Genomic DNA, 16661 nt, shown 5'->3' on the forward strand with positions numbered 1-16661 from the left:
TCACTGGATTTGACTCCCTGGAAGTCACTGTGATAATGGTAAGAGCACCTTTATGGCATTTCAGGGGCCGTAAGGTGGAATTTCACTCATTCCTTTAACTACTTACATATTTGTCTCCTCCTCTAGACCATATGCTAAGCTAGTCCTTTTTATTTCTAGGGTTCAGCATATATAGTAGATGGTATATAAATATTTGCCTACATGTTTGGTTTTTACAGTGCAGTTTAAAGAATAATATACAGTTTAACCCTTATTTAGGATGCTTTTGGACTGCCCCTTCCCACCAGTTTTTATCAGCTCAGCCATAAGCTTGAGAATGATAAATTAAAGGAAATGTGATGAGAGAGGCAAATCCATTTAAATAGAGGTTCACAGTGTATCCTGAAGCCATCATGCTGTATGAAAAAGGGCCTTGCTTTGGATATAGAAGGCTTGCCTCACACTGCGACCCCACCGCTAGGCCTCGTGAAGGTGTTGGAGGCAAGTTCTCTATGCTGCCTGGATTGCAGTGTCTCAACTGTCATATATGAATAACATTAACAAATTCCTCTTTCAGGATTTTTGTGAGTGGCAAATGAGCTAATGCCCAGGAGAGTTCTTTGTAAGTAAAAAGATACTCTGTAAATGCTATTTTTGTAAAAGTAATTGGATTATCCATTTCATTACTGACTTCTAAAGTAGATTAGATCAGAGTGTCATAAAATTCATATTTAGGCAGTGGCGTATGAATGGCAACAAGTTGGGAGAGGACACAGATCACTAGAAAATGGTTGTTTTCCCGAAATATATAGGAAATTAATGTCTTTTGACTTTGTTCACTTATCTCTCCCAGATAAATTTAATCACTCTGTTAGAGTCAAAGAGTAGAGTCTTCTACTTTAAGATGTAATAAGCAAGTCTACCTACTATTTACCCCACTGTTGCATATCTCTGAAAGAGTAACATGTATTTTTTTCTTTTTTAGTAAATATGTTAAATCAATTTGATACATCTTCCTCACAGTAATTACTCATTTCATTTTACTAGGGTAAAAATCATGGAAAGAAACTTCGAAATTACTATGCAGCCAATAGCTGTCCTCCTCCTGCCAGAATGAGCAATGCAGTGGAACCTGTGGCTGCTCCAGCTGTTTCAGTCCCTCCGCAGGTAAGACTGGAGTATCGGGGTGGGAGCTGTCCCGTGCACAGGTGGTCATGGATGAAGTTTGTCATCTGTGTGTCCATCAAGGTACAGCTGAGCCAGTACTCCTAAAACGCCCTTCTTGGTGCTTTTAGCTCATTGATAACTGGATTTAATGCAAAAATTCATGAATCCAAAGATTTCTCATTAGATTTTGAGTTATGGTTCATGGTTATGGTTCATGAAGTGATGAAACAAAATTATTTCATGAGGCTTTCTGTATGCATATTTGAAAATTCTGGGTTAAATGGTTCTGAATGTCTACATAAAGCCCTGAATGAAAAGAAAGATTTTTAAACATTTATCTTGATTGTGATCAATCCTACTGACTTTATTTTTTTTAAGATTTTTTTTTTGATGTGGACCATTTTTTAAAGTTTTTATTGAACTTGTTGCAATATTGCTTCTGTTTTATGAATTTTTTTGGCTATGATGCATGTCGAATCTTAAGCTTCCCAACCAGGGATCAAGCTTGTGCTTCCTATATTGGAAGGCAAAGTCTTAACCACTGGGCCACCAGAAAAGTTCCCCCATTGACTTTATATATTGCCTTCCAGCAAGATCAGTTTCTTGAAGCTGTCCCTTTCTTCTGTACAGAAAGCCTGTATGCACTCTTCCTGGACTTTGGTATCATGACCCACACTTGAGAGCCAAGTTGATTTACTCTTTGGGAGATAGGTGTTTGAGGCAAGATATTCCTGTGTTTTAGTACTTTCTGCAATATGGATTCTAACCTATCTTTGAAGTATTATTTTTTTTATAGGTTATAAATGTGTGTGCTCAGTGCTCAGTCTTTCAATTGTGTCTGAGTCTTTGAGACCTCATGGATTATAGCCCGCCAGGCCCCTCTGTCTATGGCATTTTCCAGGCAAGAGTACTGGAATGGGTTGCCATTTCCTTCTCCAGGAGATCTTCCCAACCCAGGGATTGAACCCATTGAGCCCTGGATTGGCAGGCAGGTTCTTTACCACTGAGCCATCAGGAAAGCCCCTTAGGTCATATATAATAATAATAATTAATAATCACTTTGATGCCAGGTACTCTGCTAAGCACTTTTCAGACAGTACTTCATTCAGCCCTGGGACGAGGGTGAGATGAGGGATGTACTTGACTTAGACACAGAATTTAAGAGGGAGCTAAAATACTCAGTGATCAAGATAAATAATATGATATTTTTAAAATGCAAAATTAATATGAAAAAGTCAGTAGTGAACAAAATGGCAAAAACTTAAAGATAGGATAAGTGTTATTGATTTTCCTTTTGCCTTAGGCTGCAATATGGTTTGGCATGACACTGTTGCTGATCCTGTCTTTATTTAAAATTTTTATATTTTGTTTCTCATTGATTTTTTTGGCTATATGGCAGTTTTTTGATTTGTGAGAATATTCCACTAAGTATTTTTTCATCCTGATTGCTAAGTTTTCTGATGCTTCCTTATATTGGGTGCCCATGGCTCCTTCCTTGTCTCCTTCTTGGCTTGGGTCCTAACTTCATTTAATGCTTGCAACAACTCAGAGGTATTGACTTATTTCTCAATGTGTGCTCCATGGGCCAGCAGCATCAGTCTCACTTGGAGGTTTATTATAAGCCCAGGTAAGCCAGATAACTTGTTTGTGGTGGTACAAATTTTGTAAAGTGGGGCAATGATTTTTCTTGACCTTACACCTCTACTCCTAAACACCATGGTATAATTTTACTTTTCTGATTGTCAGTCCTTATGATGTGGATAGCAGTATCAACTGTTCTATCCTCCCGAATTTGTGCGGTAAATGAGATACGTTAAAAACAGAATCAGAGGACAGCAGAATATGCAGAGAGATCTTCAGGCTGAGGAGTTTTCCCATTGCCAGTTCTTGAAGGCTGCTCGAGAATTGGATGGCTCCTTCCTGTTAGAGACTGTTTTCAGCTGGTTCCACCCCCCTGGGCAAACAACCATGGGCTTCTTTCATAGCACAAATCTTTATGATTTTTGAGCACAGTTATCTTGTCCCCAGAAAATCTTCTCTTCCAGGTGAAACAATGCTGTTTGCTTCAGCTGGTCCTGATATGATACACTTTCCAGATTCTTTATTGCATATTTGATTCTTTAGCCAAAATCTAGTTTGGCGTGTTTTGCTAACCCAGCAGTAGTTAACTGAGTGCATACTATTTTCCAGGGACTGTGTTAGGTTTCCCTTAACTGTTTCCCAGCCTGAATACAGTTGTCTGGACCTGCTGGTTATTTCCCCCAAATTATACTGTATCTGTGGGTTTCTCTGATGACTCAGATGGTAAAGAATCTGCCTGCAATGCAGGAGACCAGGGTTTGATCCCTGGGTCAGGAAGATCCCCTGGAAAAGGGAATGGTACCCACTCCAGTATTCTTGCCTGGAGAATTCCATCAACAGAAGAGCCTGGCAAACTACAGTCCGTGGAGTCCCAAAGAATTGGGCACAACTGAGCAACACACACACACACTCTCTCTCTCTCTCTCTCTCTCTGTATGTGTTAGCTACTCAGTCGGGTCTGACTCTTTGCAACCCCATGGACTGTGGCCCGCCAGGCTCCTCTGTCCATGAAATTCTCCAGGCAAGAATACTGGAGTGGGTTGCCAGTTCCTGCTCCTACACATACTGTATCTGTAGCTAATTTATAGACTCTGAGGATAGAGGTTTAGTTTTTATGCATTATCTGTGTGTCACTTTTGCATTAGGTTGCAAGCCCTATAAATAGTAGGCATTTAGTACATGCTTGTTAATGGATTCTGGGGAGACTTTTTCTCTCTGGTAATGTGAGTTTAGACCTTACCTGTGCTGCCCTAAATCTTCCTTGCTGGGTTTTTAAACTTCTTTTCTGAAATTTCTTCAATGAAAATAGCAATGAGGTATTCATCAGCTTGGTACACAGGTGATTGTAATGCAAAACCACAATTAAGTGTCTCCCAGTCTTCTTTTCCTCTTTCTTTCTGAAACGAACAATTTCCTGTCCTTATAAAGCTGAGTGCTTATGGTCATGCCATAACGGGTTATTTTTCAGCTCTTAGAAGGAAGGAACTTTGAGAAGAGAACAGAGTTCACACTTTAAAACCTTGTTTGTTGTGTTTTTGCTGTCAGATGGGCTCCTTTAAGCCGGGAGGCAGAGTGATCCTGGCCACAGAAAACGATTACTGTAAGCTCTGTGATGCCTCCTTCAGCTCTCCGGCTGTGGCCCAGGCTCACTATCAAGGCAAGAATCATGCCAAGAGGCTGCGGCTGGCGGAAGCTCAGAGTAACTCATTCTCGTAGGTATTGCCGTTTTCTCTTAGGCCAGAGTGTTATGTGAGACTCACTGTCTCTAGAGAAAAACAGTTGAAAGGGAGCCTTGTTTAGAAGTCTCACTCTTTTAAAATGTCTCTTCTCCAGAGACTCCTCAGAGGTTGGTCAACGGCGGACCCGAAAAGAAGGGAATGAATATAAGATGATGCCTAATAGGAGAAATATGTATGCAGTACAGAATAATTCAGGTATTCTGTGGCTTTTCACATGCCTTGGCTATGTTTTGCAAATGGTGTCCACTATTTTTATTTCCTTTAATGGTAATAGATAGCCCTGAGAATTTGGGATTAGCTTTCGTTTTGTGGAATTGGTCTAGTGGCTTTTCAAGCCAGTGTTTATTTCAGGTCTTATTTATTTATTTCCTATTTAGTGTATTATTTATTTTGATTTTATTTAATTTTTTAACATCAAGAATATGACTTTATTTCAAAGAACCAAGAATAAGAAATGAGTTAAATGGAAAGGTGATACATCCTTGGGTTCTAAGACCCAAAATGCAACTTTTAAAAAAGTTGAAGTATACTTGATTTACAAGAATTTCACATAACCGAGTCTGTGTTTTAAAGTGTCTTATCTTAGTGCCTTTATGTTACTTATGGTATTTGCCAGCTGAGATATTTAAATGTAGTATAAAAATGAAATATTTGGTTTCAAGCTGCACCACATTAAATCCTCAGTTATTAGGGAAAATAAAAATGGTAGCAGTGGTGTTTAACCAGGGGAGTGACTCAGATTATCTGGGGAATTTTTTATAAAATACACATAGTTGAACCATGACTTAGAGATTTTCAATCAGTAAATTTAGAGTGGGACTCAGACATGTGTGTGTTTTGCAAATGCTTCCTCGGTGATTGATACATACTTTTAGTTCAGAATTACTAGTTGATAGGAATATTTTCTGCATTTTCTGATCATCTTCAGTAGGGAGAGTAGTCCTTCATCCTTTCCCTACCCCAGCCTCCAGTGCACACACATATGAGCAGAGGTCAATCATGTAAACAGTAAAACAAACAACAAATTGACTGGAAAGGCAAAAGAAGCACAGAAAAAGGGGACATATAGAACACAATGTAATAAGTCTCATGAAAGTCTGAAACATTTATCATTGTTGCAATAAATGTAAACTTAAAGTCCCAGTGAAAAGAAAATTGTAAGATTAGATAGAAAATATTCAGTTGAAATGAAGGAAGCTAAAATAGCTGTCTTAGCATTAGATTAAAAAAAAACCAAAACAAAAACCTTTAGGACAGAAGGCCGTTTAGACTTCTGTTCTTGGATCAGAGTACAAGTAAATGAGATGTCAATAATATTAAAAACACAATATTTTTATGTGTTTGGAAGTTTTTAAACATTTCTAAATAACTCTCTCACCAAAGAAAAAATCATACTGGTGATTGAACATTCTTAGAATCAAATTGTAATAAAAATGTATCAAAATTTGTAGCATGTAGTCAAAGTAACATTTTGAGAAAAGTCTTAAATGTTTATTATTATAGTAGGAAAGCAGAAAAGTATTGAGCTAATGGTCCAACTTAAGTCAGTTATATAAAAAAAGAAAATAAAATTATCAATAATTCCATCAACATTTTTGTGTATATTACTTCTGTTAAAATGGAAATGTGATCATATTTTGTGATATTCTTGTTCAGTGTAATGGCAGATTATAATCAAATATTGTAATTACAGAGTTTTCTATAGCATTGTTTTTAGTGACTGTTTAGCTTTTCCTTACATTCATTACTATGATTTTTTTAATTTAAATTTATTTATTTTAATTGGAGGCTAATTACTTTACAATATTGTATTGGTTTTGCCATACATCAACATGAATCCTCTACGGGTGTACACGTGTTCCCCATCCTGAACCCCCTCCCACCTCCCTCCCCATACCATCCCTCTGGGTCATCCCAGTGCACCAGCCCCAAGCATCCAGTATCATGCATCGAACCTGGACTGGCAATTTGTTTCTTATATGATATTATACATATTATACATGCGTTGTATGTTTGGATCTTTCCTTTATCCTTACCCTCCCCCAAAAAACTTTTATAAACTCTAGTTAAATAAATGTCCTCATTGATAAATCTCTATGCAAAAATTATCAACATTTTCTTAATGAAATTCTTAGAAGTAGAATTTTTGGATTAAAGTATTAGCATAATGATATAACTTTTGATATAATGCTTAGAAATGAAAGTATTTCTAAAATTATATTCACTTTTTAAAGACATTGCCATTTAGAGTTTGGGTTTGGCTTCACAGTAACATTTCTGCCAATAGTTGGAGGAGTCATTTTAGCTTTTTAGACTGAACCTGTATAAGATTGTAATTTAAAAAAACCTGTTAACTTCCCGTTTTTTTCAAACTAGGAGTCTGTGAATTTTATACTTTGAGGTTAGAATTACAAATTACAGTGGTAATTGGTCAGACCATCATTCACTTAGTGAGTATTTTGAAGTGAATATATTACTTTTGTCTCTTTGTTTCAGCAGGTCCTTACTTCAATCCCCGCTCTCGGCAGAGAATTCCACGTGACCTGGCCATGTGTGTTACTCCAAGTGGCCAGTTTTACTGCTCCATGTGTAATGTCGGGGCTGGCGAAGAGGTGGAATTCCGGCAGCATTTAGAGAGCAAGCAACATAAAAGCAAGGTGTCTGAACAGCGGTACAGGAATGAGATGGAGAATCTGGGCTACGTATAGTGATTGTCATATTCAGATAGAGCAGCTTGTCCTGCCTGTTGCTCGCCTTCTGTCAACATGCCCTGCTTTGTGGTTCTTTCGATATGAGTACATTCCTCTGCTTAATGTTAATACACATAACCTGCAGTGGTACCATAAGGTGTCAGAATTGGGGAAGGAAGAGAATGTGCTTAAGTCATGATGCTTTTTCAGGTCAGTTGTGTTGAGCTGCTTTAAGCCTGTGACCTACCTACCCCATGAGACATACCTTTTTATCTTGACCAAGTTCTGGTCAACTAGTAGCCTGACCACATAGAGCTTTAACTATTTAAAAACTTCATATTCTTTTACAGTGTTAGTGTTATGTATTGTTAAATAATTTTATCGAGTTTTTGCTTCAGATCACAGTAAAAGCAGGTAAGCAAAGATTTTAGTTTCCCAAGGTTTCTTTGGAACTACCATCTCAACTCAGTGAATTGTCAGTAGGATATACTATGTGAACTGCATTAGAATCTTGCCCAGAACAGTGTTTTCTGTTTATCATGTCCCTTCCTTATTGAAATGCAGGTTCTCTTGGATTCAGACACTTCTAATGTGTTTGTGTACTTCCAGATAGCGAAACTTGATTTTCAGTTGTGAATTTCGCACATTTAAATTCACCTTCTTTTCTCCTCTTTTTTTCTCCTCCAGTTGAATTAGCTTATCCAGTTAGCTCATTTTCATGCCCCAGAACGGTGTTGTAGGTTTTCCAAACCCCATATTTGAATATCCAATAAGTTTAGGATAGATGTGATATTTTTTAATATATTTTTTTCAGCTGGTGTTGGGAAATGAAATGTATTTGATTTTTCAACTTAGAGTTACTTCATGATGATAACATGCACTTATGTGATGGTCTCAACCATAAGTTCAGAACCCTTGATATATGTTTTGATAGACTTTTTAGATAGACAGATCCTTACATTTTACTTACATTCTTCTTTGTCTTGCTAATTTGTAGACTGTCCTGAAAAATTTCACTACTTTACTATTTCCAAGAAAGAAAAGAATTTTTTTAAAACAGTTAATCAAATTTTAGTAGCATTTCCAATAGAAAAATACCTGAACTTTGGCATTATTCTTTATAATTCAGCTTCTTTGAAGATATAGATTAATAAAAATATAGATTACTTTCATATCTGGTAATTAGAACAGTATTATTATTTTTGCTTTTTGTTTTTAAAATGAGAAGCTCTAGTATTTTGTCTAGATTAACCAATGGAGGATTCTATGAATTTTCACTAACTGTATTTTACTTATTTACTATATTTACATGGATAAGATGGGTGCTCATCCATACTCCTTTTGAAAGGCCATGTTCATAGAAGTTTATATTGAGCAATATCTTTGCACTATGGTGAATTCACTTTTGATTGCTTATATTACTAATTAAAAATAAAACTATTTTTCCTTAAAAATTCTATAGGCAAAAAGATAAGGAGAAGGAAAATTATAATCATCATTCCATTCCTTTAGTACTTCTGAACAATTTTTGAATTATCTAGACCCATATTTAAAATTAAGTTTTGTGATACTGGTACACTGGTACACTCTCTGGTACACTCTCAAGTTACCCTTCTGTTGAAGTCATGGTTTTTTAATTCTAAAAGTAGAATTACTTAGTAGTTTTATTTTCTCCCAGAAGCAGAAGAATGAAATAATGTTCTGTTGAAGTTCTATCGAGACCTGTGAATCAGTATAATAACACTTTTTGCAGTAAGCTATGAAGTATAATTGATTATTTTAGGGCAGTTTAGAGCTTCTCTTATTGATTAGTAGGTTACTCATTTTGCTGCTAAGTGTAATTTTTTGGTAGATTTTAATATGACAGTGCTGGCCACATGGTTCTACGATTATTTAAAAATTCTTTTTTCCCCTCTCTGTGTGTGACTACATATATGTATACACATGTATATGTATGTGTGTATATATATGTGTGTAGTTGTACACACACATATATAAATCTATGTATATATAGTTTTATGTGATACCATAGAGAAGATTTCATTGAATCCTTAGATAACAGTAAAAGATTGTGGATAAGAATTTACATTTTATACAAGTGGCATTCATCCACTTTCAGTTTTTTCTTTGCAGATAAAATTAATGGAAGGATCTTCTCTACTCTCCCCACGTAACAGTTTCATTTTATATACGTAATAGCAGTGGACTTAAGGCCTTGGTGTTTTTCCTGGCCTCGCATATTCAGGTTTCTAGTCTCTCAGTGCCCTTAATGGATGTTATGAATGCATAAACGCATTTTCTTTTAAAGAAAACAGTTAGATTTATAGTGTTATTTCTTACTTGTTCTATTTCTTTGCACTAAAACAGACTGATGTTTGCTTTATATGACACCTTAGAAACCATATTGCCTACAATAGCTGGGTTTGCTCCTAACTTTCCAAACTCTAGGCAGTTGATAAATAACTTCCATGATTACAAAGGTTACATACACATCCAAAAAAAGAATCACAAATCCCTATGACAGTGGGTTGTGTTTTGGGCTTGTTACCTTGCAACATTCTCCTGTGTTCCGTAGGTGAAACAGATGGTGACAGAGGTGTCAGAAAGGAAATGCCTAGGTAAATACACCTCTGCATGCTACAGTTTCTCATACTCATGCATTCCTTACGGATAGTGTTGTTTCTTTCCTGTCAAAGAAGGCTGTTAGTACTGCACTCAGTGGTATGTGATCTCTGTCAGTTTCGTTTAGTAAAATCAGGTCCTGCTCTGTAATATCCTTTAGAATTTGCACCCTGTGCTCCCCAGGAATCACATTAATATCTTTTTATGTACTGTATACAAGGAGGCCTAACCGATGGAAAACCTTTAGTCAAATAAGTGGATTCTAGTTCTAGATCTACAAGAACAACGCAGAGCATCAAAGTCTCTTCTCTGTGAATATCTTCATGTAAGTTGTCATTCAGAAATCAATGTTGAAAATAACAATTAGAAACTCTTCTAAAATATCGAGGGCAAGAAGATGTAAAGGAAAAATTTTGGTGTTCCGATTAAAAGATTAGATTGCTTATGTCTTCGAAGTGTTTTTTCAAAAATACTCAGTTACAGAGCTGAGTGTGCCATGTGATCCTTTCAACTCCACATTGAACAGAAAATGTTTTGTTGGTTTTGTCTTTGTATGTCCTGTATTACAACTTGTAAATATGTGCATGTTGTTTATGACGTGTGTCTATTTGTCTATTATTGCACTGAAATCTGCAAGGTGAATAGTTGTCCTATACCATTTGCAAAAACTTCCTCCAACTCTTCCTCACTGTTGCCCCTTTTCCTTAGTTGATAAACTTAGAAAACCATTTAGAATTTTTTGAAACCCTGAGATTGAATGAAAAATCAATCATGGCTGTCTGAGATCATCTCCATGTCCCTCTAACTTAAACAGCTGAAAGGAAAGCATGAGATCTTCCACCTTATTTTATAGAGCTGTTCTACAATACTGGTGTGCTTGCTTGTATCTATACTTTGAACTAGGATTAAAGATATATATATACACATGTATGTGTATATACATATATATTATGTATCTGATTAAATCTTCGTATGTAGATAGACTCGAAGGATTAATGGTGGTTTTAATGATTCCCTCACTCCTGAATCAGCGGGGACTATGAACAACGACAGTTGGAGGACTGTTCAGTGACCCATGTAAAACGAGTCTCACTTGTGTCAGGGGAGACATGTAACTTCTGCATAATGCCCTGTACAGAGAGGCCTAAGAGTGATGGATTTGGAACCTAATCTGTTTTGTTTCCTCAGTGTCAGAACACAGGCTGGAAGGACCTTTTAAAAACTTGGTGGGGCATATACGAAAGACAACAGAGCTACTTTAGAAGTAGAGAAATGTTTTGTCAGTATAGGTAAAAGTTTAATGCAGGCTTTTGAACAGATACTTTAAAAAGATTCCATCTTGCTGGCTTTTCTTTTTTCAACCAGCCAAATCACCATTTAGAAGTTTCATGCATCATAAAGGATGTCTTGTTGCTTTAATTTTTTTTGGTGGTGGACCCCTGTCATTGTGAGCTATCACTGTCAATCTTACTAAATGAACAAATAGCTGTGTAAATAGCTTCTCATACGACATTTCTACTGATAGCTGTTTGACTTTGTCTTCCCGCTATGAATGGGAGGATCATTTATCAACTCCCCTTCTGGGTAGCTACCAAAAAAAATACTGGCTTATGGTCCCATGTGACCCTGTCTTTGTTAAGCCCAGATTATGAGTGCCTTTAGCAAGTTTTAGCATTTCACAGAAAGAAGAGATGATAGAATTATTGCCACTAGTCACAATGCATAAAATAGGAGCTTGGAATAACAAAGCTTTGTGTGAATTCTATGTTTTACATCTTTTTTTTTTAATTCATGCAATCTAAATTTGATATTGAGTAAAACTATGTGATAATTAATCAGGAACCATATATCCTGAAAATGAATCCAGTTGTCCAAGGCTGGCAACGGTCATTGATTTTTTTTTTCCACTTTGATCTGCATTGTATTTATATGTAGTGATTGATAGTGTGATGGATTGGGAAGAGCTTGATATTGATGTTTGGAAAAACTTTATTTCAGTGTCATTTTCAAATACTGTCTTATCTAATACTGTAGAGAGGATAGAATTATGTATTTGCACATGAAGTGTGTGAAGACTGTCATGCATAATACTTACTCATTGTGCTGTTATGGTTCATCTCTACATTTAAAACAGGTACCTTCACAAATCAGGTTCAAGATGTTTTAAAGTAAAATTTTCCTTACTTCAATGAATTTAAAATTCTAAATTGCCTGTACTCTTTGAGTCTCTAAAATGCACTGCTAAATTAATTTTACTGCAGAAATACTAACATTTTTCTTGACAGTTTATTATGAGAAATTTTAAATGTACCTTAAAGTTAATGAATTTTACAGTATATTAGCACTAGATTCTACTATTAACGTTTTCCAGTACTTATATTACCGTATATTTGTCTGTCCCTCTGTTTATCCGTTGAACAATGGAGTTTTAAAAATATATGCATTTTAGTGTAAATTTCAGATACTTGCCTAAACAATTCAGCATAGGCATAATTAATTATAGTTTAATATCTATTTACATATTAACATCTTTTAACAAGCAGTGTATGAAGTTGATAACCTGAGCCAGTTAACATATGTCTTTTTCTCCTGTGGACTTGAGCCTTCTTGTTTCTGTTTTTGTATATGCTTAGAGTGAGGGAAGACAACTCCTTTTCAAACTGAAGTTTTTTGGTGTTGGTCATTTTAATGCATAATTGTCATACATTTTAAAGCTTCATGACAAGAATTTTTTCTTTATCCCTCTTTTTTGATGTATGTTTGCTCAACTATGCAGCTTCTTTAGAAAACTGTAAATTACTGGTTGGGGTTTATTAAATCAGCTTATACCTCATTTCAATCTGCTGCTGCGTTTTTCTCCATGGTATCATCTCTCCCTTTACTACTTTCACCTGTTCTACCAGAGAATAGAGCGGCATAAAGGGTCAACCCCACAGACGATTAGCTGTTTAAAACAACTCTAGAAGAACAGATGGAGTAGTTTAGAAAGTTGAAACCATTAGTTTATCTAAAGCCTTTGAATTCCCTGAGAATTGTAACTGCCCATGCTTTCTCTCAGCCATAATTAGCAGGATTAAAAATGATTGTACTGTACAATGAGTTGTTGAAATTGTAAGCCTTAGTAACCATCTTTAGCTTTACTCTAGTACTGTTTAGGAAAAAATTATTGACATATGCCTTTATTTTTATGCCAATTATTTTGTGGACAAAATCAGAAGAATTTAAATGACTTGTTGCAGATTATGAAGATTCAGTGGGTAAGTCAGAACTGAAATTTTGATATCCTGGATTCATATTCTTGTGCTCTTTGATAAAATTCATGGCTTTCAAAATAAACACTCCCTTTAGGGCGCTTAAAATGAAACTATGTATTTTTACTAATTAGACTTTCAGTTTTTTGGACATTTTACAATTCTTTGAACTTAAAAGATTTTTCCATGGTCATAGTTTCTCATTAAGTCAATGCAACTGCTAAAAATTGCACTTTGCTGTTAAATACTAATAATACAGGTTTTATCAGATTTCCTTTCACATTTACATAACCTTCATGATTCACTCATAACTCTTTCTGTGTAAGTGCTTAAGTGACCCCCTCACTAGTGAAAATAAATGTTCTATATCACTGATTATATGTATATTCTCTACATGATATATTTTTTTAAGGAAAAGAAACCCCATGTGTCCGGATGAACAATATTATCCTAGTGCAAAGCACATATAAAGTGGTTTGTTCTATTCTGAAAATCTGGCATTTACAGGAACAAAACTTTTAGAGTGGCTGGTCATTGTTTTACCTTCTTTTGGTACTTGAGCATCTTTCTGTGGTTTTGTAAATGTGTGTCATTTTGTAAGAATTTCTTGTTGATTCTGTGTTAATTGGTGTCCACCTTGTGATATCCTCAGCTGACCATAGTAATTTAGTCTGGGTATGGGGTGTCTGCTTTGAAATGCCTTACTAGAGCGTGGCAGACTCTGCTCTAAAGCATTCCGTGTGTCTGCTAAGACAATAAGTTGCCTCTCTCTGCTGTATGCTCTAGATCCAGAAGCAAAACTAATTTTGCTTTCACTGTTAATGTTGCATTTTAGCTCATTGTTTTAAATTAGAGAATAAAATCGTGGAGCCAAGGGAAACTTTATAACCCTTCATTTAATGGCATGGCAAACTTTTAAAATTGCTTTTACTGTTTCCCTAGAATGATGTTTCTGATAAAGGATATAGCTGAAAAATGCCTGCCAAAACTGTATGAAGTTGGGTTTGTTTCCTACAATTTCCCCTAAATGTCATACAGGGATTTAACATCTGTGTATGCTGTTGGGGCTTTGTGCCAGTCATCACTTTGGAAATCTGTGTTCTGAGGCTACATAAATGACAAAAATGTCTTGGGATTGAAGCCAATCAACTGTGAACTGTGAAATTGAAATTGCTCTTTTGGTTTTATTTTCTTAAGCATATTGCATAGAGAATCCTGAAAGTTATTTAAAATTTACACTGCTTCTGTTGATGGCTCATTTTGGCTGTGTATCCTCATTTATGTACTGATTTCTGATAAAGGCTTGACGTTATTATAGCAGTCATTTTGTGTTCAACTTAATAAAAGAGTTTCTGAGTCTTGTCTGCAAATCGTTTGGTTGTGAGTTGGGGATCAAAGAAAGAAGGTGCATTGTCAGCACTGAGGTGCTGAGGTGTTATTTTTGATGCAGATGGTTGATGGCTGAGGATTCACCTTTTATCCGTCTGCATGTAATTTGCCACCTGCTTCTAGAACTCATGGGGCTTCCACAGTGGCTCTGTGGTAAAGGGTATGCCTCCAATGCAAGAGACTTGCAGGAGCTCAAGTGGTTAAAAACTATTTTTATATTCATTATCATGACTTTAAGCTAAAAATCTCTTGGACATGATTTCATAAAATGTGCTGATGCCTTGAGTATTTTACAACACAGATAGATTCAATGAGATCTGTTCTCTTCATTCAGAAACATTTTTTTGTGCAGACACAAGAATTTTTCCTGTTTGATCCCTGGGTTGGGAAGATTCTCTGGAGAAGGAAGTGTCAGTCCACTCCAGTATTCTTGCCTGAGAAATCCCATGGACAGGAGTCTGGTGGGCTACGGTCTATGGGGTCGCAAAAAGTCAGCAGACAAGACTGAGCCACAGTTCACAGCTTTTTTCTTGAACTCAGAGTATATTGTCACCTACTTGGGCATGCAGTAGTTGACCCTGCTACAATGGTAGAGTTGACCACTACCCCATTCTCCCATTGCTGGAGTTCTCACTCAATTGGAGCAAGTTCTCAATTTTATTGATAGATTTAATTTTTAGATTTAAGTTTAATCTTTCCTTCAAATTCTGAAAAAAGTTGCTTAGCAGGGCTGTAACTGTTGCTTCTGGAAGTAAACACATATTAAGAGGCAAATATGCCCAATAATCTTTTGGGTGTTCATATATAAGATACTTTTGCAAATATAATCAGCTTACATAAACAATGTATTATTGAGGAATGGTCTTTGAAGCACTCTGGTTGACAGGATGCAATGTGCTTTTCAGCTTAAATGCTCATTTTAAAAAGGTTAGAGCCCTGGAAGATGCTGTTGTGCTTTGTTTAATCGGGATGCAAGACACATACACTTACTGTCGTGGGAAAAATTCTTGTGTCTGCCCCCAAAAATGTTTCTGAATGAAGAGAACAGATCTCATTGAATCTATCTGTGCTGTAAAATACTCAAGGCATCAGCACATTTTATGAAATCATGTCCAAGCGATTTTTAGCTTAAAGTCATGATAATGAACATAAAAATAGTTTTTAACCACTTGGGCTTGTCAGATTTTCTTTCTTCAGGCATTTCTAAGGCTTATTTGTTTGCTGAAAATCTATTCAAGGTCAAGCACTGGGTGTTATCTTTTCAACTTGCCTGTATGGAGAAGACTGACACTAAATGTTCCCAGTCTATTATGAATTGATATAAGAGTGTTAAGATCAGAAATAGATCTTTTTGTGATAAATTTTAAGATTTTTATCATCTGAGGTGAGGATGAACCCACTGAGTTTTGTTCCTCTTGTGAGATATTCATAAACTGTTGAAAATTGGGAACTGCAAACAAGATAAAGGCAAGTAACTATTTTGAAGTATAAATATTATTTAATAGAGATATGATTATGAGTTCTTACCCTCTACAAGGAAAAAAATTTACCTAAAAGTATACTCTATTGTGTGTGTGTGTGTGTGTGTGTGAGAGAGAGAGAGAGAGAGAGAGATGTGTATTAGGGAGGAGTAGATGGAAATATGTTTTAAGATGATCAAATGCTTATAATGAAGTATGTCCAAAGGAACAGATGGAAATTTGCCACTGGAAGAAATATGCTCCTCCACGGGCAGTCTGTAACTTCTGCTTGGCATTTTGGATAAGTCTTTAAGTACATAATTAGAGTTTCAAATATGTTTTGGCTGGCAGCCATCCCTCCAGACAGGAACAAGATGTCTTTCATATTAGCTTCAGTTTTTAACCTTTGCTGATGCCAGAGGCTCTTTTCTATCCCTGTTTTCTAGAAGTAGCTTACTAGGTTATGGACTTTGACCAAAGGTATCTAGTGCCACCCTGTGGACTCTCTAAATCTTACAGTTAGCCGTTTGAATGTGGTTGGTACACTATCTTTGAAGAAGGATCTTTGGCTTAAAAACCACCTAGTGGTGGGAAGGAGTTTTTATCCGTACACAAAGCAAAGGCAGGTATGTCTTTGGGAGATACTGAGTGTACTGTTTTACAGCTTTAGCTGCCAAAGTGTGCAGAGTGAGGAAGGTAGCAGATCTGCATTCAGGATGTATATGTTTGTATATATTTGCATATGTGAAAAGTGAAAGTGTTAGTCTCTTAGTTGTGTCCGAC

General features: G+C 36.1%; 1 protein-coding gene across 3 annotated transcripts in view; it reads left to right on the forward strand.

Annotated features, from left to right (window-relative positions):
* Positions 1-14399, forward strand: part of ZMAT3 (zinc finger matrin-type 3) — a 40088-nt gene extending 25689 nt beyond the window's left edge. Inside the window, exons 3-6 of one of the 3 annotated variants that reach the window (XM_055568997.1) lie at positions 1027-1146; positions 4273-4439; positions 4561-4661; positions 6963-14399. In XM_055568997.1, the coding sequence (XP_055424972.1) occupies positions 1027-1146; positions 4273-4439; positions 4561-4661; positions 6963-7174 (600 nt within the window). In that variant the 3' untranslated portion in view covers positions 7175-14399. The remainder of the gene's footprint in view (positions 1-1026; positions 1147-4272; positions 4440-4560; positions 4662-6962) is intronic. The other 2 variants (XM_055568999.1, XM_055568998.1) reach the window with 2 other exon arrangements.
* Positions 14400-16661: the final 2262 nt, after the last annotated feature.

Source organism: Bubalus kerabau, chromosome 2 (assembly GCF_029407905.1).
Source record: "Bubalus kerabau isolate K-KA32 ecotype Philippines breed swamp buffalo chromosome 2, PCC_UOA_SB_1v2, whole genome shotgun sequence".
Lineage (NCBI taxonomy): Eukaryota > Metazoa > Chordata > Mammalia > Artiodactyla > Bovidae > Bubalus > Bubalus kerabau.